General features: G+C 39.2%; 2 protein-coding genes across 2 annotated transcripts in view; one reads left to right on the top strand and one right to left on the bottom strand.

The window, feature by feature from the left end:
* The window catches only part of LOC135125234 (centaurin-gamma-1A), a 155,362-nt gene that overhangs the window by 73,678 nt on the left and 59,024 nt on the right, over window positions 1–22,660 (bottom strand). The gene's annotated exons all lie outside the window — the stretch shown is intronic.
* Window positions 16,049–18,733, top strand: LOC135125500 (trichohyalin-like). Its single transcript, XM_064051161.1, has 5 exons — window positions 16,049–16,422; window positions 16,482–17,221; window positions 17,298–17,519; window positions 17,654–18,205; window positions 18,705–18,733. Exons 1-5 carry the CDS (start codon window positions 16,049–16,051, stop codon window positions 18,731–18,733), a joined length of 1,917 nt encoding a protein of 638 aa, XP_063907231.1.

Genomic DNA, 22,660 nt, shown 5'->3' with positions numbered 1-22,660 from the left:
CGATAAATTTAAAATTTAAAAGTCGACAAAGAAAAAAAAATGCGAAATCGAAAAGTCGAAACAACAGCGAAGAATTGATAAACTGAAAAAAACCAAAATTTAAAAGTTCCAAAAATTGAAATATCGGAACATTGTAAATGGAAAAAGTGAAAAATTGAGAAATTGCAATATGTATTCCAAAACTGAAATGAAAAAATTGGGAAATTGAAAAACTGAAAACTGGGAACATCGAAAAATTGGAAAATCGAAAAACCAAAAAGTTGAAAATAGAAAAACCGAGAAAGATCGAGAAAACAAAAAGTCGAGAAGTCGAAAATCGAAACATTGAGAAAATCAAAAAGCCCAAAATCGAAAAGTTACAAATTCACCAAATTTGAAAAATTTCGAATAGAAAAAGTCGAAAAATAGAGAAATCGAATAATCGAGAAATTGAACAATCGAAAAATCGAAACATCGAAATCTGGACAAACCGAGAAGTCGAAATACTGAGAATCGAAAAACCAAAAAATTGAGAAATTCAAAAACCGAAAAATTGAAAAACCGAGAAGCCGAAAAATGTAAATTGAAACATCAAAAAACTCTAAAATACCGAAAATTTGAATCGAAAATCTGAAAAATCAAAAAATTGAAAAATCGGAGAATTGGGAAATTGAAAAATGTAAAAACCGAGAAATCGAAAATTTGAAAAATAGAGAAAATAAAGAATTGAAAAATTCAAAAACCCTAAGACTGAAATATCGAAAACTTGAGAAATCGAGATGAAAAAACACAAATTCGGAAGCCGAAAAATCGAAAATCAGAAAAATTAAAAAAGGCAAAATTGTTAACATCTACAATTTTGATTTTTTTTTCGAAAAATCTCGATGTCTAGGACAAAAATTAGATTACTTTTTAACATTTAAATAACATTTATTCGACAAAATTAACGGATAAATTTTGATTACCGATTTACCACGTCTTCAATAACCTTAAATCATTGAAAAATTTCAAAGAATTCGATTTTGTAATTTCAAAGCTACATTATTAATAAATATTGTTACACAATTTTGTTTTTTTTTTCAAAAATCTGGACGCCCAGGTTTACTCAACATAACATTTACGATTGTAAAAATTGCAATGTTAGTGTGGATGAGCACACAAATTTTGGCAATCAAAATTTAATAACAACGTAATAAAAATCCGGACCATAGACAGACGGACAGACAGACAGAAATGTGACACCAAATTTTTCGTACTTTTGGGGTCATGTAACGTTAAGAAAACACGAAACGGAGGAAATCGGACGCCTGCTGCAGGAGGAACAACCTTTTCTGCGTCCTCCAATTTGGAGAGGGCGCAAATCCGAACTTCCTAGACAGTTGCAACTCAGATCTGTTTCTCAGATAGTAGTTTCCCAGGACCCGCCAGACAAACTACGTCCTCTCCGAGCAAATTCTTCGCTCAAACGAGGGCACTTCGTTACAGATCCGGACTCTCGAGACATACCATAATGCAGCGCATTTTATGACCCCGGTCTTGGTTTTATTATAATCGTGATGTGCACTGCAGACAATTCACGTTCCGTTTTATACAAAATGTGGCAACGTGACAAGAATGGATGACGTGCTGTATAACAAACCGCGAGGATTTGTGGGAGCTTTGTGCCACCACGGTGTAATTATCCGTATTTTCATGTTAGAAAAAATAGAGAACAGTTATTTAGTTTCAGCTTTCAGCTCGGTTGTAATAAAGAAATTCCATTTGATACGGTTTGCGGCGGTCGTTGGAAACCCCTTCGGTCTAGCCTAGCTGCTATGCTAATAGAATTTACCTATTTATTAGCTCAGGTGGGGACTAGACCCGAGCCATAAAAAGCTAAGGGCACTCATTAGATGACCATATTTTACTTGACACTACGTTCAATGTATCTAATTACGGCAGAATGGTTATCTAATGGCCGTCTGGACGAGTTCTTTAATCTATTTGTTTGTTGGAAGTCGAGATGCAAACCGGATGGAAGTGAAATTAAAAAGATTTGATTTATAGTTGCACGGCTCGTCTTGAATTCAATTACAGTTGAAATATTTTACCTTTCACGAAGTGCAGCGGCTCTTACCTGAAACAAAAAAAAAACGGTAAAGAAAGTTGCGACTATTTAGTTTCTGGATAGAAACTTTGAGGCGGAATTGAAGCAAACACCACCACAAAAGAATCAATCTCACGTCAATCATGTCCCCCTGATTTATTGAGTTTTTATTGAATTGGCAAACAGTCGGGGAGGAATTGTAACCGCAGAAGGTCTTGCTTTGATGGATCACAACTGTTATTATTTTGTTACGAATTTCTGGTAAGGCGCAAATTCGAACTTCCTTGACAGTTAAAGCACGTTTAACGAAAACAAACTTGAGTTACAATAATTTAATTCATAGTTAAACTCTTGTCAGTGAAGTGCAAATTTTTATCTTTCTTTAACGGATAAGCAAGGGATTAAAGTTCATTTGAATTATATTTAAAAACACGTCACTTGATTACGCGTTGACAATGTTTCATCTTTCTAATAATAACAAAACTTCAAGGTTATTCTTTTATGGCATGAATTGGATAAAATTAAGGAGTCAAAACCGCCAATCGAACTCTCAGTTTTTAGTCGGAAATGGAGCCAAATTGGAACTGCCTGGAGCGCTACAAGAATTTGTTTAAGATATTGAAAATGTGAAAATTCCAAGCGTTAAAAATCATTTATGTGAACCAAATTTAATAAAAATTGTGGGTTTGTCTTCAGTTCGTCTCTAATGGGAAAATAAAGATATTTGATTAAATTAAGTCCACCTCTTTGGAAATTTCCGAAACGAGCCATTACCATTTCGTCATTAAATTCTTTTGTTGGTGAAAGTCTAGTCGTTTTTATCGTATTTTTTGAATAATTAATGGTGTTTTAATCTGATTTCAATTATTTTTAAATGTACCTATGTGTAATAGTACGAACTGTGTACTTATAAAAATATGAAATTTTCTCTTTTCTTTTCTAAATACGAATTGGGAAAGAATAAAAAAATATATAATATATATAAAAACTCGTTTTTAAGAGAATTCACAAAATATAGAACACAATTTTCAGACCGGATCCTGGAAAAGTGTCATTTTCTGTGTAGAAAAAAAGTTCTCCAAGTTTAACTGGACATAGCTCCAATTCCTTGAGGCTTTTTAGTTCCGATTAGTTATTTTATATCGAATATATTACACGGTGTAATTTTCTGAATTGAAATAAAAGGTACTTCAAGGTTAAATAAAGGGACATAACTCCAAAACGCGTGAAGATTCCCGCTCGCAGTTTACACCATTCGATTCCTTGAGGCCTTTTAGTTCCATTTGGTAATTTTCAAGCCGAGTCCTCGATTAGTTTAGTATCCAGAGACGGATATACAGAGGGGTGGCATTTTCTGAATTAAAAAAATGTTCTTCACGTTTAACTAACTGGACATAACTCCAAAACGCCTTAAGATTCTTGCTTGCGGGTTACACCATTCGATTCCTTGAGGCTTTCTAGTTGCAATCCGTAATTTTTAGACCGAATCCTCCATTCGTTCAGTGTCCAGAAACGGATATATAAGACGGGGAAATTTTCTGAATTAAAAAAAGATCCTTCAAGTTTAACGGGACAAAACTCCAAAACGCTTTAAGATTCTTGCTTACGGGTTACACCATTCGATTTCCTGAGGCTTTTTGGTTCTTGTTAGTGATTTTCAGGCCGAACCCGCAATTAGTTTAGTTTCCAGAGACGGATATATCGAACGGTGAATTTTCTGAATTAAAAAAAGGTTCTGCAAGTTCAACGAGATATAACTCCAAAACGCCTCAAGATTTTTGCTTCTGGTTTACACCATTGCATTCCTTGAGGCTCTCTAGTTCCGACTGGTAATTTTCAGTCCGAATCCTCAATTAGTTTAGTATCCAGAGACGGATATATAGAACAGTGACATTTTCTGAATTAAAAAAAAAAGTTCTTCACGTTTAACGGGACATAACTCCAAAACGCTTTAAGTTTCTTGCTTGCGGGTTACACCATTCGATTCCTTGAGGCTTTTTAGTTGCAATCCGTAATTTTTGGATCGAATCCTCAATTCGTTCAGTGTCCAGAAACGGATATATCAGACGGGGAAATTTTCTGAATTAAAAAAAAAATCCTTCAAGTTTAACGGGACGAAACTCCAAAACGCTTTAAGATTCTTGCTTGCGGGTTACACCATTCGATTCCCTGAGGCTTTTTAGTTCTTGTTAGTGATTTTCAGGCCGAACCCGCGATTAGTTTAGTATCCAGAAACGGATATGTCGGACGATGAATTTTCTGAATTAAAAAAAGGTTCTGCAAGTTCAACGGGATGTAATTCCAAAACGCCTCAAGATTTTTGCTTCTGGTTGACACCATTGCATTCCTTGAGGCTCTTTAGTTCTGACTGGTAATTTTCAGTCCGAATCCTCAATTAGTTTAGTATCCAGAGACGGATATATAGAACAGTGACATTTTCTGAATTAAAAAAAATGTTCTTCACGTTTAACGGGACTTAATTCCAAACCGCCTTAAGATTCTTGCTTGCGGGTTACCCCATTCGATTCCTTGAGGCGTTTTAGTTGCACTCTGTAATTTTTAGACCGAATCCTCCATTCGTTCAGTGTCCAGAAATGGAAATATCATACGGGGAAATTTTCTGAATTAAAAAAAATTCCTTCAAGTTTAACGGAACAAAACTCCAAAACGCTTTAAGATTCTTGCTTGCGGGTTACACCATTCGATTCCCTGAGGCTTTTTAGTTCTTGTTAGTGATTTTCAGGCCGAACCCGCGATTAGTTTAGTATCCAGAGACGGATATATCGGACGGTGAAATTTCTGAATAAAAAAAGTTTCTTCAAGATTAACGGGATATAATTCCAAAACGACTTAAGATTTTTGCTTGTGGTTTACACCATTGCATTCCTTGAGGCTCTTTAGTTTAAATTGGTAATTTTCAGGGTGAATCCTTAATTACTTTGGTATCCAGAGATGGATATATCGGACGGTGACATTTTCTGAAGTAGAAGAAAAGATACTTCAAGTTTAACGGGACGTAACTTTAAAACCATCTAAGATTCCCATTTGCTGTTTAGATCACTAGATTCCTTGAGGCTTTTTAGTTGTCAAGTGGTAATTTTTAGTTCGAATCCTCAATTGGTTTAGTATCCAGGGACGGATATATAGAACAGTGACATTTTCTGTATTAAAAAAAAAATTGTCCTTCAAGTTTAACGGGACGTAACTCCAAAATGCCTGAAAATTTGCGCTTGCGGTTTAGACCATTCGATTTCTTGAAGCTTTTTGTTTGTCTATGTTAATTTTTGGCCAAGTCCTCGATTAGTTTAGTGTTCAGAGACGGATATATCGGACGGTGACATTTCCTGAATTAAAAAAAAAGGTTCTTCAAGTTTAACGGGACAACTCCAAAACGCGTTAAAATTCCCGCTTGCGGTTTACACCATTCGATTCCTTGAGGCTTTTTACTCCTAAGTGGTAGCTTTTTACTTCTCATTTCTTTTATACTAATGGTGTTTTAACCAAATTTCGATTATTTTTAAATAAACTTTGCTAAAAACTGAAATTTTCCTTTCCGAGAAACTTTGTTTTAAATGGAAATAAAAAACCTGTCAAAGTTTTAGTGAGAAAAGGACGCAAATTCGAACTTTCCAGCCGGTCACAAAACTTTTTGGCGTTTAGTTGGATGAAATCGGAGTTCAAATTGGGTCTTACAACCCATGATTACGTCAAACTATCAAACAGTATTTAAAATTCGAACGAAGGTGTTTTAGGGGTTATTTTCATAAATAAATTAAGTTAAAATTTTGCAAACTGGTCAAAATCGCTTGGAGCGCTTGGCAATTAGATCCGACGTGCAGCAACAAGTACTTTGTTATTCATATTCACGACTCTGTTAACTATATTGCATATCGACAGATTTATTATTTGCAGACGCTATTACGCTATATGCATGTGGTGAAAATCAGATTAAGTTAAATTTTATCTAACAATAAATAACGTCGTTGATAATCGTAATCTGCAAATAAATCATATAAATTTATTATTATATGAGCAGTGCACGCCAAGTATCGATGTCAACGTCACCTCATGTCCGCACCCATTTTTCCGTCTTCACCTTCAGCCCATATCGAAATCAAAATTGCCCCTTGTTATTGTACCATTTGCAAGACAAGAGGCGATCTTTTTCACCATCAACGTACGCCTTTATGGAGCATGTGGCATTTAATAAGTTTTTCGAAACCGGTTGCAAAAGATACACGAGTTTGTATTCAAATTTTATGATGTTGTTATTGCAGCGTGCATCTAGTGCACTCACGAGACGGTGGTACAAGGTCCAGGTTCGACCCCCTCATTCCCGATTTTATATATCAAACCGGGGGGCAATACATCAAGTGGATTTACCGGTCGGACTTTTTCTTGTGTGTGCGTGTTTTTTTCTACGACCAGTGGTTAGATAAGAAGATTCTGAGGTTTCGGTTGACCGCTGACCGGTACGCAGGCTCGTGAATGAAAATTTCTCGACTTTTTCGAGGATAGTGGAGGAAATGCGTCCACCCTGGTCAATTTCACGCTCTCATTACGCGTCGCAACCGCTTTCTTGAATGAATTAGTGAATCTACCGGTTGACCAAAGCGTCTTGATACAATGCGTTTATATTTATGAGACGTGCACCTATTGTAGACGACCACAAATGGCCGTGTAGCGCAGTTAAAACGTTCAGGACTATTGTCTCGACTGATTTATTGAAGCAGCGGAACGTATGAAATTTTCAGCGATAATTGCCTTGTCCATGACGATTCTGGGACGGATTGTGAGGTGAAAGAGCATGAAAAAGCCGGATGTCCACGTCCAGGTTGAGGTCTTTCTGGCTCTCGGAGACTGGTTGAGAATCGTGCGAAAACGAGACGCTTATCGATTGACTTTCGGGAGATGATGACAATAGATTGAGTCATCAGGGTTTGATAAAGATCGCGCAGACACCCTCGGAGTTTTAGGGGACGTAATTAGGCTCTGACTGCACTCGAGTTTCTGAGTCATCACGAAAATCAGTTTCACTGATTTTCGATTAGTCTGTTCGTGATTTCAAAAGAAGAAAGGAGATGCCGTTCTCGGTTTTAGGAAAAATGGTCCGTTAAAATGAAAAGTATATATATTTATACATTGATTAATTCGACTACTTGTCGTTTGGTGGACGATTCTTTAAATTTTAAGTGGTTTTCGAATAAAAACGTCAAATTTACACTTGTCAAAAAAGAGAATTTGATACCAAAATAAAAACTTATATAAAATATTGACTAAGTTAAATCTTGCCGTATTGAAAGCTGTAAAAGCAATTAGTTATTAATTAAGGAATTTAATTTCTTTTTGAAATTTTGGTAAAGGAAAATTTCGTAAATTTTTTGTTAAAGTGGAAGCATTTTGACCATGTCAAATAGGCTCTCTTTTTACAAAAAATCCCTGTTAAAACGTTTTGGAGTTAAACTTGAAAAACTCTTTTTAAATTCGGAAAATTACACCACCCTATATATCCGTCTCTGGATACTAAACAGCTGGAGGATCCAGCTTGAAAATGCGCCACTGGACTTAGAAGGCCTTAAGGAAGGGAATGGTGTAAACCGCAAGGGTAAGTCTCAATCCGTTTTGAAGTTATGTCCCGTTCAACTTCAAAAATTCTTTTTCGATTCAGAAAATTACACCGTCCGATATAAGTGTCTCTGGATACTAAACTGATAGCGGATTCGGTCTGAAAATTACCCACAAGAACTAGAAAGCCTCACGCCAAAGTAGAATCGAACAGTGTAAACCGGAAACGATAATCTTCAACCGTTTTGGAGTTATGTCCCCTTAAACTTGAAAAACCTTTTTTTTTAATTCAGAAAATGTCACCGTCCGATATATCCATCTCTGAACACTAAACTAATCGAGGACTTGGCCTTAAAATAAACATAGACAACCAAAAAGCTTCAAGAAAATAAAGGCGGGTGGGCGGGGCTAGCATTTTATAAGATACGATTGATTTTGACATTTTAAACCATTTTTCAACCTTTTTCGAAAATTCGCTAGACATTTTCTTGTAGATTTCGACATCCAGGAATCATTTTCGGCCTCATTTCTTCGAAAATTTCTGTCGTTCGACCAAAATCGTCAATTGAAATATAGCAATTTTTACAGTCGCAGTGGCACATAGTATAACAAAAAAATTACGATTGACGCTTTTTTTTACTTTTTTTACGCCCTAGATTTTATTACTTTCCTTTCCCACTCCATAGAAGTACATTATAAGCCCCGCCCACCCGCCCTGCCTTCATTTCAGTGATTAATTTTATCCGGTCTGAATGAAATGAATCATCATATACTGAGCAGAAATAAAATTAGTACTTAGAATGAGAAGACTGGGGGTGAGCGGGGTTAGTACTTGCTAAGATAAAACTGCTTTTGGCAAATAATAAACCCTTCAAGAAAACAGAGGGCGGGTGGGCGGGGCTAGTCCTTGATACGATAAGACTGTCTTTGGCAAATGACATATGTTCCAAGAAAATTAGGGCGGGTGGGCGGGGCTAGCGTTTTATAAGATATGACTGATTTTGACAGCTTTGACATTTTCAATCATCTTCGAAAATTACCAAGACATTTTCTTGTAGATTTCGACATCCAGAAATCATTTTCGGCCTCATTTTTTCGAAAATTTCTGTCGTTCTACCAAAATCGTCAATTGAAATATAGCAATTTTTACAGTCGCAGTGGCACATAGTATAACAAAAAATTTACGATTAACGCTTTTTTTTTTACTTTTTGTATGTCCTAGATTCTATTACTTTCCACTCCCACTCCAAAGAAGTACATTATGAGTCCCGCCCACCCGCCCTGCCTTCATTTCATTGATTAATTTTATCCGGTCTGAATGAAATGAATGATCATATACTGAGCAGAAATAAAATTAGTACTTAGAGTGAGAAGACTGGGGGTGAGCGGGGTTAGTACTTGCTAAGATAAAACTGCTTTTGGCAAATAATAAACCCTTCAAGAAAACAGAGGGCGGGTGGGCGGGGCTAGTCCTTGATTAGATAAGACTGTCTTTGGCAAATGACATATGTTCCAAGAAAATTAGAGCGGGTGGGCGGGGCAAGCATTTTATAAGATATGACTGATTTTGACAGTTTTGACATTTTCAATAATCTTCGAAAATTACCAAGACATTTTCTTGTAGATTTCGACATCCAGAAATCATTTTCGGCTTCATTTCTTCGAAAATTTCTGTCGTTCTACCAAAATCGTCAATTGAAATATAGCAATTTTCACAGTCGCAGTGGCACATAGTATAACATAAAATTTACGATTAACGTTTTTTTTTTACTTTTTTTACGTCCTAGATTCTATTATTTTCCACTCCCACTCCAAAGAAGTACATTATTAGCCCCGCCCACCCGCCCTGCCTTCATCTCAGTGATTAACTTTATCCGGTCTGAATGAAATGATCATATACTGAGCAGAAATAAAATTAGTACTTAGAATGAGAAGACTGGGGGTGAGCGGGGTTAGTACTTGCTAAGATAAAACTGCTTTTGGCAAATAATAAACCCTTCAAGAAAACAGAGGGCGGGTGGGCGGGGCTAGTCCTTGATACGATAAGACTGTCTTTAGCAAATGACATATCTTCCAAGAAAATAAGGGCGGGTGGGCGGGGCTAGTATTTTATAAGATTTTGACAGTTTTGGCATTTTCAACCATTTTCGAAAATTAGCTAGACATTTTCTTGTAGATTTCGACATCTAGAAATCATTTCGTCCTCATTTCTTCGAAAGTTTCTGTCGTTCTACCAAAATCGTCAATTGAAATATAGCAATTTTTACAGTCGCAGTAGCACATAGTATAACAAACAATTTACGATTAACGCTTTTTTTTACATTTTTTAAGTCCTAGATTCTATTACTTTCCACTCCTACCCCATAGAAGTCCGCCTCTGGATACTAAACTAATCGAGGATTCGGACTGAAAATTACCAACAAGAACTAAAAAGCTTTAAAGAATCGAATGGTGTAAACCGCAAGCGCAAATTTTCAAGCATTTTGGAGCTACGTCCCGTTAAACTTGAAACTCTTTTTAAATTCCGAAAATTAGAGCGTCCTTAATGCCAAACCATTTGAGAATCTAGCCTGAATAGCCCGTATGTTGTAATTTCTCGAACTACATGGTTCACACAATAATATATGTACAGGCAAAATTTTGTTAAAGACAATCTCCACGAATATATTTTACTATTGAAAAGTGAAAGCCCACGCCAAACTTTGCAATGTTCTACGAGGCATAGAACTTTTTTATCCATTGAACATTCAAAAATAGTAAATATAAATAGTTATATAGCGGGGATTCTGGCTCACTTTTCGGTGGGAAAACAACATCAAAAAAATCTTGGAATAAAAAGTACGTAATAAAAGTGTCCATCAGGGCCGTCGTTGGCTAGCGCTCGTGCCGCAACCGTCACAACCCCTTTTCCGCACTCCTTCACATTCCATCCCTCATTACAACCCCACTCATCGATCCATCGCAGTTTTAATTCATCTCCAAGCACCTAATCTCGCTGCTAATCACACACTGGGTCCGAATGACTCACCCCCTAGGGTGCACACCCTCCTCTTACCATAATCCACGCTTTCGTCTTAACTCGCTGCGACATATTGGCAACGCACAGAAGCAACCCGGCTCCATAATTTATCCGCGTAATAAACCGGCATCCCATTACCAACCCTAAACACTTCCATACAATCAATATTTACGACTTCAATTTTCATAAATATACAACAGGTAGAGCAGCGCTTCGGGCGCACTATTGACGAAAATTTATCACCAATTACACACACGAAGCCGGCCATTTTCATGCAATTAATGTTGTATTGTGCAAATTTAATACTGCCGGAAGGGGTCCGAGACGATTCTGCATGGGGCGTCTGAAAAAATCCAAACACCTGGTCTTGGATTGCTTACAATTGGGTTTAATTCTAAGGCGGAGACATAAATTTTGTTGGGAATTGCTGGGCTGGGCGGGAGTGGCGTCATTCAGGTGCTGAGGCACGATTCGGGTAAGAAACACTTCGGTCCCGTATCTTTTTGCACAAATTGCTCGCTCCGCGAGCCCTATTTAGTCTGGGGAGTCTTGGATTGATTCGCATTGTTTGGGCTCCCTAAGTGTGGATCCCCCGCATGCAACGCCGGCCTCTTGGTGTATTATTTCACCCCAGGGCGCACGTGTCTGAGATCGTGTGTTTATTAACTCCGTGCCAAAGGGTTATCAAACACCGCAAGTTTCCTTCAAGTTTAGCATAAATCCCAAAATCGAATTTAAAATCCACCGAATCAAGCAAGTACATGAATTATTCACCACGTCTGTCCGAAGTCATCTCTGACTCGTTTCGGGACAATAAAATTCGAATAAATCTCCTCCCAGAGACGCCTGGAATGGAGATTTAAGAACGAAGACACTGCTGACACTTTTTTTTTGTTCGTGTGTCTTTGATGTTGATTGATCGAGGCGGACGGTGTGCGATGTAGGGACATTTTGTATGCACGTTCCTGTGTTGTATAATGGTGAGTACTTGACGTTTCACACTTACAATGGTACGTGTCTGGATAGGATTAATTCGGTTCTTGAGCGGCTTACTCGAAACAAAATAGAACGAGCCCTTGAGGTGTCAAAGAAAACCGGAACGCAATTTTCAAATTTTTCTAGTCCAACAAAAACCGTTCGTTCCGCCCCAGTTCCGCAAAATTCGCGACTTTAATCTCGTTATGCAACCTCGTCTGAAATTTTATCTCTACAAACACAATTCATTTCCCCTTTCGAACGCGATTTTAATGCAGTCGTTTTTCGGCATTGTTAGCAATTAACCGGGTCCTCATTATGTGGGTCCACCGTTTCGGAATGGTCCACCGCAGTGACGCGAGCCATCTGCTTGACATCCGGTGACACCCAGATTGTGTTAAAGTGTAATCTCGTTACTTCTGGTTGAGTGTAATTTGTGTACAGTTTTTCACTTGTCATTCAAACTTCCCCCGTCCCTCGATTCCGTCGACTTTTTCCCTCGAGCTTTTTCATAACGCTCGGTACAGCTTTTTTTATTTGGGTGAGGTAGTGAAAGTTTTCATCAAACCCCTCCCTTGCGCTGATTGAAAAAGGCACGGTTGGAAAACTTGTTTGTAAAAAGGCCGGAGGCATAAAAGAACACGAGGAGTTGGCGGTACTGAGAGCTTTCGTATTGTTATTGAATCCTGCCGTTGGTTTTTGCCTCGATGAGTTATCCTGCGAGGGAATGGTGTTTGTGTATTGAAAATTTAATGGGAAAGCGCTGGTGCCGCTCCTCGAAGCGCCGGCATTAATGACAATGATTTATTTTTAGAGCTTTAAAGAACTGAATATCACAATTGCGGGATGTGGGCTTTTAAAAGCTGAGGAGTCGCCTACCTGTGCTTTTTGATGATGTGATTTTAAATTTGTGATTTTCTTTCATTCGGTATAGAAATTCTACTTCATTTTAGAATTTCTCAAGGCTTCATAATTGGTCATGTATTATTTAGTGTATTCATGAGACATTTAATAAATTGTTACTACAAGAAAAGTTCAAACTTTTGATTGTTCTTTCATGTAACTATCATATCAATTCATTGTCCAAACATTTTTGCCGTAGTCTGAATATAATTAACCTTTCACTGTTTAATAAACTAATTAGAAATATCTCGTTCTCTCGTCCTCTCTCTCTTCTCCCTACTTTCTACCTCTCTTCCGTTTCCTTCCCCTTTTTTCTTTGGGCAATGAGAAATGATTTAAAAAAATTTTTGTGTCCCTCCCTCTGTCTTTCTCGCATCCTCTTCCTCTCCCCGATTTTCTTTCCCTACCAAGATAAATCTCTCCTTCCTGTTTCTTTTTTCGCTCTCATTTGCTCGTTCTACTTCCGATTTTCTCTGCCTCTTGTTTTATTTCTCTGCCTCGTTTCATGTCTTGCCCTCTGCACTTTCTCTGTGTCTCTCTCCGGATTCCTTTCCCTCTCCTATTTCGTCTGCCACCCCTGTTTCCTCCTTCTCGACTGTTTTCCTTGTCTCCTCCGTTTCCCATCCCTCTTCACTGTCTTTCTCCAGTTCCCTCTAACTCTTCCGTTTCATTCCCCCGCTTCTCTTTCCAGTTTCCTCTCTCTGATATTCTCACTCCAATTTCCTCTCTCTCCCTTCCTACTATGTCTTCTCGTTTTCTTTCGATTTCTCTATTTTTTTCTTCAGTTTCCTCTGCCTCTCTCCCACGCGTCTTCTTCCCCTCCCTCGTTTTCACTCTGTCCTTCCCGTTTTGGTTTCCCCTCTTTTTCTGTTTCTTCCTGTTTCCTATCTCTCTACGATTTTCCCTCTCTTTCTCCGAGTTTTCTCTCGCCAGTTTCCTCTAGCTCCCTCCTTCTGCAGTTTCGTCCCTCTTCCCCCGTTTTTCTCCTATTTCCTAGATCTCTTTCTTGTTTCCACTCTCCCCTACTCTTCCCCATCTTTTCCTTCGCCTAGGTTTATTTTCTTTTTCCTCCTCCCTCCCACGCTCTCTCATTCTTGATCTCCGACTCTTTCTCTCCCTATTTCTTCCTTTATCTTTCTTTTTCCCTCTTTCTTTAAAGCGCCACTCCTCTCGAGGGTTTCATTAAAATTTTAACTACGAAACGAAGCCGGAAAGAACCGGAAAGGGAGAAAAGCCCAGAAGAGAAAAAGAAAGAAATAAAACCGAAAGGAAAAAAGCAGGAGACACATAAGGCCGGAGAAAGAAAGCCAAAGCTGGAGAGAAAAAGTCAGAAATGACAGTGAGAGGAAATACAGAGAGAGAGGACGGGTAGGGAAAGAGAGAAAAAGGGGCGGGAGAGAGAAAAAGAGAGAACGGAGAGGGAAAAACCAGAAACAGAAAGGAAAGAGAAGAGAAAGACGGAAAACGCAAGGGAGAGAATGGAAACAAACGAGAGAGAGAGAGAGGGAGGAATAGGAGGGAGGAGAGAAAACTACAAAGGAAACTAGGGAAAATAGAGACAAAACGCAAGCGGAAAGGAGTGACAGGAACCGGAAGAGAGAAAACCGGGAAGAGAGGAATTTGGATCGAGAACCAATTAACAGAGAGGGAATATCGTAAAGAGATAGGAATCGGGAAGAAAAGAGAGGAAACGGAAGGAATTGAGAGGAAACGGGAGGAAGGCAGTGAAACCGGAGGGAAAGGGCCGAAAAAAGAGAGATAAAGTCGAAGGGAGAAACAGTCGAAGGGAGAAACAGTCGAAGGGAGAAAAAGTCGAAGGGAGGGAAGATCGAAGGGAGAGAAAGTCGAGGGGGGAAAAAGTCGAAGGGGGAAAAAGTCGAAGGAGGAAAAAGTCGAAGGAGGAAAAAGTCGAAGGAGAAAAAAGTCGAAGGGTAGGGAGATCGAAGGGACAGAAAATCGAACAGAGAGAAAGTCAAAGGGAATAAAAGTCGAAGGGGGAGAAGTCCGAGAGACAGAAAGTCGAAGGGAGAGAAAGTCGAGAGACAGAAAGTCGAAGAGAGAGAAACTCCAAAAGAGAGAAAGCCAAAGAGCCAAAAAAAGAGAGAAAAGGTCGAAAGGAGAGAAAGTCAAAGAGGGAAAAGTCAAACGGGGAAAAATCGAAGGGAGACAAAGTCGAAGCGAGAGAAGGTCGAAGGGAGAAAAAGTGGAAAGGAGAGAATATCGGGAGAGTGAGAAAACCAAAAGAAGAGAGAGTCGAAGGGAGAGATAGCCGGAATGGGAGAAAGTCAACGGGGGAAAAAGTCGAAGAGAGATAAGATCGAAGAGACAGAAAGTCGAAGGGAGAGAAGGTTAAAGGGAGAAAAAGTCGAAGAGAGACAAAGTGGAAGGAAGACAAAGTCGAAGGGAGACAATCTCGAAGGGAGAAAAAATCGAAGGGAGAGAAACTCGAACGGAGAGAAAGTCGAAGGGAGAGAAAGTCGAGGGGGGAAAAAGTCGAAGGAGGAAAAAATCGAAGGAGGAAAAAGTCGAAGGAGGAAAAAGTCGAAGGAGAAAAAAGTCGAAGGGAGGGAAGATCGAAGGGACAGAAAATCGAACAGAGAGAAAGTCAAAGGGAGTAAAAGTCGAAGGGGGAGAACTCCGAAAGACGGAAAGTCGAAGGGAGAGAAAGTGGAAAAGTGAGAATATCGGGAGAGTGAGAAAGTCAAAAGAAGAGAAAGTCGAAGAGAGAGAAAGCCGGAATGGGAGAAAGTCAACGGGGGAAAAAGTCGAAGAGAGATAAAATCGAAGAGACAGAAGGTCGAAGGGAGAGAACGTTAAAGGGAGAAAAAGTCGAAGAGAGACAAATTGGACGGGGGACAAAGTCGAAGGGAGACAAACTCGAAGGGAGAAAAAATTTAAGGGAGAGAAACTCGAACGGAGAGAAACTCGAACGGAGAGAAACTCGAACGGAGAGAAACTCGAACGGAGAGAAACTCGAACGGAGAGAAACTCGAACGGAGAGAAACTCGAACAGAGAGAAAGTCGAGGGGGGAAAAAGTCGAGGGGGGAAAAAGTCGAAGAAGGAAAAAGTCGAAGGAGGAAAAAGTCGAAGAGAGACAATATCGAAGGTGAAAAAACTCGAAGGGAGGGAAGATCGAAGGGACAGAAAATCGAAGGGACAGAAAATCGAAGGGACAGAAAATCGAACAGAGAGAAAGTCAAAGGGAGTAAAAGTCGAAGGGGGAGAAGTCCGACAGACGGAAAGTCGAAGGGAGAGAAAGTCGAGAGACAGAAAGTCGAAGAGAGAGAAAGTCCAAAAGAGAGAAAGCCAAAGAGAAAAAGCCAAAAAAAGAGAGAAAAGGTCGAAAGGAGAGAAAGTCAAAGAGGGAAAAGTCAAACGGCGAAAAATCGAAGGGAGACAAAGTCGAAGCGAGAGAAGGTCGAAGGGAGAGAAGGTCGAAGGAAGAGAAAGTGGAAACGAGAGAATATCGGGAGAGTGAGAAAGTCAAAAGAAGAGAAAGTCGAAGAGAGAGAAAGCCGGAATGGGAGACAGTCAACGGGGAAAAAAGTCGAAGAGAGATAAAATCGAAGAGATAGAAGGTCGAAGGGAGAGAAGGTTAATGGGAGAAAAAGTCGAAGAGAGACAAAGTGGAAGGGAGACAAAGTCGAAGGGGGACAAACTCGAAGGGAGAAAAAATCGAAGGGAGAGAAATTCGAACGGAGAGAAAGTCGAAGGGAGAGAAAGTCGAGGGGAGAGAAAGTCGAGGGGGGAAAAAGTCGAAGGAGGAAAAAGTCGAAAGAGGAAAAAGTCGAAGGAGGAAAAAGTCGAAGGAGGAAAAAGTCGAAGGAGGAAAAAGTCGAAGGAGGAAAAAGTCGAAGAGAGACAAAGTCGAAGGAGAAAAAAGTCGAAGGGAGGGTAGGTCGAAGGGACAGAAAATCTAACAGAGAGAAAGTCAAAGGGAGCAAAAGTCGAAGGGGGAGAAGTCCGAGAGACAGAAAGTCGAAGAGAGAGAAAGTCCACAAGAGAGAAAGCCAAAGAGAGAAAAGGTCGAAAGGAGAGAAAGTCAAAGAGGGAAAACTCAAACGGGGAAAAATCGAAGGGAGACAAAGTCGAAGCGAGAGAAAGTCGAAGAGAGAGAAAGCCGGAATGGGAGAAAGTCAACGGGAGAAAAAGTCGAAGAGAGATAAAATCGAAGAGACAGAAGGTCGAAGGGAGAGAAGGTTAAAGGGAGAAAAAGTCGAAGAGAGACAAAGTGGAAGGGAGACAAAGTCGAAGGGAGACAAACTCGAAGGGAGAAAAAATCGAAGGGAGAGAAACTCGAACGGAGAGAAAGTCGAAGGGAGAGAAAGTCGAGGGAGGAAAAAGTCGAAGGAGGAAAAAGTCGAAGGAGGAAAAAGTCGAAGGAGGAAAAAGTCGAAGGAGGAAAAAGTCGAAGGAGGAAAAAGTCGAAGGAGGAAAAAGTCGAAGGAGGAAAAAGTCGAAGGAGGAAAAAGTCGAAGGAGGAAAAAGTCGAAGGAGGAAAAAGTCGAAGGAGGAAAAAGTCGAAGGAGGAAAAAGTCGAAGGAGAAAAAAGTCGAAGGGAGGGAAGATCGAAGGAACAGAAAATCGAACAGAGAGAAAGTCAAAGGGAGTAAAAGTCGAAGGGGGAGAAGTCCGAGAGACGGAAAGTCGAAGGGAGAGAAAGTCGAGAGACAGAAAGTCGAAGAGAGAGAAAGTCCATAAGAGAGAAAGTCCATAAGAGAGAAAGCCAAAGAGAGAAAAATCCAAAAAAAGAGAGAAAAGGTCGAAAGGAGAGAAAGTCAAACAGGGAAAAGTCAAACGGGGAAAAATCGAAGGGAGACAAAGTCGAAGCGAGAGAAGGTCGAAGGGAGAAAAAGTGGAAAGGAGAGAATATCGGGAGAGTGAGAAAATCCAAAGAAGAGAAAGTCGAAGAGAGAGAAAGCCGGAATGGGAGAAAGTCAACGGGGGAAAAAGTCGAAGAGAGATAAAATCGAAGAGACAGAAGGTCGAAGGTAGAGAAGGTTAAAGGAAAAAAAAGTTGAAGAGAGACAAAGTGGAAGGGAGACAAAGTGGAAGGGAGACAAACTCGAAGGGAGAAAAAATCGAAGGGAGAAAAACTCGAAGGGAGAGAAAGTTGAAGGGTGAGAAAGTCGAAGAGAAAAAAAGTCGAAGAGAGAGAAAGTCGAAGAGAAAAAAAGTCGAAGGGAGAGAAAGTCGAGAGAGGGAGGAAGTCGAGAGAGGGAGGAAGTCGAAAAGAGAGAAAGTCGAAGAGAGAGGAAGCTGAAGAGAGAAAAATTCGAGAAAAGAGAGAACGAAAGAGAGGAGAGTGAAAGAATGAAACTGAGAGAGAAAGAAAAAGTCGAGGAAAGAAGAGGGAGAGAAAAAGAGTCTGAGACAAAAGTGGAGAGGGGAAAAAGAGTCCGAGACATTAGAAGAGAGAACTGTAGAAGGAAGAAAAATCGGAGAAAGAAAAATCGTACAGAGAACAGTCGGAAAAAGAAAAATAGGACAAAGAAAAATCTGAGAGAAAAATCGGAGAAAGAAAAATCGGAGGGAGGAAAATCAAAGAGAGAAAAATTGGAGATAAAAAAATCGGAGAGAGAAAAATCAGAGAGAAAAAAGTCGGAGAGAACAAAACAAGAGAAAGAGAAGTCGAGAGAGAGGAGAGTGAGGGGTAGAAGGAGGGAGAGGCGACGAGGTGGAAAGGCAATCTGTCCCTTCCGTTTCTTTTTTCTTCTTCCACACCGTTTCTGTTCCTTCTTTCTCTCTTCTTCTCGTTTGTTTCATCCATCCTTCACGCTTTCTCTCTTTCTCTTTCTCTCTCTCTCTCTCATTTTATTTTTCAATTTCTTTTCAGCATGTGTTCAAAAGAAAGGTTTCGTTTTTGTAAAGGATTGTTTTTAATGAAACCATTGAGTTAGGGAAGAGAGAAAACGGGAAGAAGTATGAAGAAACCGGAGAGAAAGAAAAAAAAAACGGAAAAGAAAAGTGTTTCTTCGTTTCTTAGCCACAAGTTTATCAGAAATTGAAAAATAAAATGCTGCAAACGTAGAAAATTAATCCACAGCCGCTTCGTTATGCAACCAACTTTTTACCACAATCGGTAGGCAACCAACAATACAAGACAAAATAGAAATTCTTAAATCATTCTTAAAAAGCAGTTGCTTTTTTTTTCTTTTTTTTTTTTCTCCATATAGGTGTCAACAACAAAAAATATTTCGAGTAAATGATAATATATGATTATGAATGAAGGGATCTACGAGAAAAATAAACCAATGTGGAGATGCGACGTCATTACATTGCGCCATCTATACGCAATATATTACATCACACGTCGCGAAATACGTGCTGCCCTCTATTTGTCGGAAGCCGATACATTCCTACAGCGCTCTGTAATACCCACCACGACACCTAGCTTTGTAACAAACCACACCTTCCCTGTTTCTTCCGGATATGCAACCAACAATATCCCCCCCGCTTAAAATATCCGATTGATCGCTCATCGCGCCAAAACCCCCCACAAATCTCTCCCAATTAGTAAAAAATTCCAACAATTCCGTCACGTCGAAATTATCACGATGACTTTCTTTTCGCTGGAAGCAAGCACTTGGTCGATAAACCAGGCGCCAGCAAATCGGGTCGCCAACTTTATTGAACACAGACAATTGCGAAAGCCAGCAACAATACAAGCAACCGTTAAATAGCGACTAATAAATTATTCGACGTTTTCGATTTCCAACCAAAACTTGGCTGGAACGTCGCGACGCCGGATAATAAATCGGAGCGCGATTTAATTAAGTGGATTAGCTCGATCTAGTCCAGTCCCTGGGTCAATTCGCCTTAATTTAGATTATGAATTCGGCTGAATTAGTCATCTGTGGTGGTTTCGGAGCAAAACGACGAAAGCGGAATTACTATTCCAGAAACGCGACGTCCATTAGCGACCGGAGATGAATCCAATCGTGGCGGGTCCTATTTTAGCTATTACTAGGAAAAGTCATTAGCGAGCGGAACGTCCACTTGCAATATTAAGCGCACTAAATACCGAATGTGAGGTTACTTAGTTTCGGTGACAAGGGTTCGCTCTCAGTCCGCGACTTTTCTGCGTTTTTGCAAACGACGTCGACATATTAAACTGCAATATTTCGCTCGGGGAAGACGCGAATCCACTTAATCTCGCACAAAGTAGACAATTTTAACTTTTAAGTAATTTAATCTCCCCCTCGAAACACTACATATGATGAAACCTCAGAACTTTTCCATTTAAGACTGCCTGTTGCTGACAATTCAGCTTAAACCCACCACAAACCGAAGCGACTTTCTTTGTACTCCGCTCTTATTGCGACGGAACTTTAAAAGAACAGACAATTTTACTCACGAGAAATTTTCCCCAATTTCTCTGTAGCATCGCTGAATGAATAGTGCAAGTCACTTCGATGATTAAAGATCACTTTATAGCATCATTACTTGCTTCAATAAAGCTAATTGCTTTTAGAGTCACTATATTTTTTCGAGACGTAGATTAATAACACAACGTAACGACCGGAGTCGTTATGTTTTTAATAATTAACAACCCGTTACGATCACTCGGGAGCATAAAACTTGAATTAAAACTTTTATCTGTCGACCAAAATAACCCAACAGAGCCGTATCGAAATTCACCACTTGTCGCACGTGACGATAATTCTCACCCTTTAATTAATCTTGACAGTTTCATGGAAAATGCATAAACAAAAACTGGGTTCGCGCCACCCCTGGACAGCCCCTAATTAATATTAACGCACTTTTTCTTCCACGGAGGGCGGACACCCGGCCGAAGGGAGAAATAAGAACAGCGTAGATCACCAAACTGGACTGCGTTTACCGAACAGATGGAGTAATTTACAAGTCATTTTGTAGCCACGTGATCACTCTATCTGTTCGATAAACGACTGTTCCCGACGACGTATTAACTACGCACTCACGCCTCAATTAACGACACATTAAAAATCTCTTAATTAACACTTCGCGGACGTGCAAACACCATCCGATCCCTACACTTTGCATCAATTAGCGACGATAATAACAACAAAAGATGACTCGTGGTGTAATTTCCAACTTCCAAAGGAAATTTATCTGCTTATAATACACCTCCATTACCACGCGTCGTTGAATAGCAATTAGAATGTCAAAGTTGAGTAAATCTCGCGTATCTAATCTCGTCTAATCTAAAATAAACACGGCAACACGAAATAGAAAAATCTGCACGCTTTTTTAATAAAGTCGATTTCCAGGCAAAAGCGCTTTTCAATATGATCTATCAAGTGTCGTTTTCATTCGTCAAGGTCCGATTAGCATTCCGATCGAAGCATAATTATGCAAAAATGACTTTACGTAACGTTGATTGGTTAAAAGCGCGATCGATTGGCCAATCGGAGCAAAGCAAAAAAGCGATTTTGCGGTTAAAAATTTATACGAAAGCATCGGGCCGTCGATTTATTCGATTTTCATTACCCAGCAACAGTCTTTGTTGTATGACAAACGTAATCACTTTACTTACTAAAAATAGTCGTTATTGATTTCCACCACTAATGTCTAAATTTCCCCATGCTGACACTGGTTTTCCTCAAAGGTCACTCACCTGAAAGAAAGAGAAAAATAATTAGCGTGGAAGCCGCAATTATGCGGAGAGTTTTTTGAAATGAAAATTTACAGTCGGATAAGCATAAATTGGAATCCAATTATGTCCCAGCGCATATAAAAAATATGAACGACATGTTTGCGTGATTTCATGCCGGAATAAAACGATAAAATCGCCACCGTTTCTATTAGTTGTAATAAAACGCTAAAATGTACCTGTGGATTACGATCTTGGAAAAGGCGCATTAGAAACGGGTTTTTTTGAAAAGCGGCGGAGACGTATCGACCCTTGAGCGTCTTCAGGATGGCCTTGACTTGGGTCGAAATTGATGACTTGGTACGATGGCACGTTTATTCGACACCGCAAATCGTCCAAGAGTTCGATGGACTCTTGGCACAACTAACCGCACGACACTAAAATAATTTTACGAGAATATTTACGCACGAGTCGAATGGGCAATGTCCAGAGACGTTTTTCTCCACAAAAAGATTACACTTTGAGTTTCAGGCGAAGCTTTTGAGCTTTTTTAATGCGGAAGCCTTAAATATAAAACTCGGGTGCCATCACTAAATATCAACGTTTATTTTCGGCAGTCAAAACTTAAAAATTGAACGTGAATATCACTTTTTAAATCCTGAACTTCCACAATCTCAAAAGCTGAATATCAATTAGAACTTCGATTTTATCGAGGTCATAGGTTTTATTTTTGAACATTCGTGTGTTTGCGTTTTACATATCAACGTTTAAACATTCAAGCTTCCACTAAATTTCACAGAATTTTCGATAATTGTTCGAACTATTGCCATTTTAAAGACTCGCCAGATTTTTTTTAGTGACCATATTATTAAATATCAACGTTCATTTTCCGCTTCAACTTATAAATTTTCAAGCCACAATATTAAAAAACAGACGGTTCCATGTTGAATATAAAATATCAACGTTTCTGTGGTCAAAACTTAAAAACTGTACGTAAATATCAAAATTTCACTTTTTAAGTCCTGGATCTCCATAATCTCAAAAGCTGAATATCAAAGGTTCAATTTTAGAGATGTCATAGGACTTATTTACGAACATTCATTGTTTGCGTTTTACATATCAACGTTTAAACATTCAATGTCACAGAATTTTCGTTGATTGTCTGAACTGTGTCATTTCGAAGATTCGTCAGATTTTTTTTAGTGACCATATTATTAAACATCTACGTTCGTTTTCCGCTGCAAAAGTTCCAATTATAAATTTTCAAGCCATAATATCTAAAAATCAATCCACTTCGCATATTAAATTTCAACGTTTCTATAGTCAAAATTTAAATATTGTACGTAAATATCAAAATTTCACTTTTTAAGCCCTGGAGCTCCATAATCTCAAAAGCTGAATATCAAAGCTTCAACTTTAGAGACATCATAAGTCTTATTTTCGAACATTTCTATGTTTGCGTTTTACATATCAACGTTTAAACATTCAAGCTTCCACTAAATGTCACAGAATTTTCGTTGATTGTTTGATTTGTATCAATTCGAAGACTGGTCAGAT

The sequence above is a fragment of the Zophobas morio genome, unplaced genomic scaffold, assembly GCF_036711695.1.
Source record: "Zophobas morio isolate AGI-343-1 ecotype UQ-CSIRO unplaced genomic scaffold, CSIRO_AGI_Zmor_V1 ptg000008l, whole genome shotgun sequence".
Classification (NCBI taxonomy): domain Eukaryota; kingdom Metazoa; phylum Arthropoda; class Insecta; order Coleoptera; family Tenebrionidae; genus Zophobas; species Zophobas morio.
This window is presented reverse-complemented; position numbering and strand designations above follow the sequence as displayed.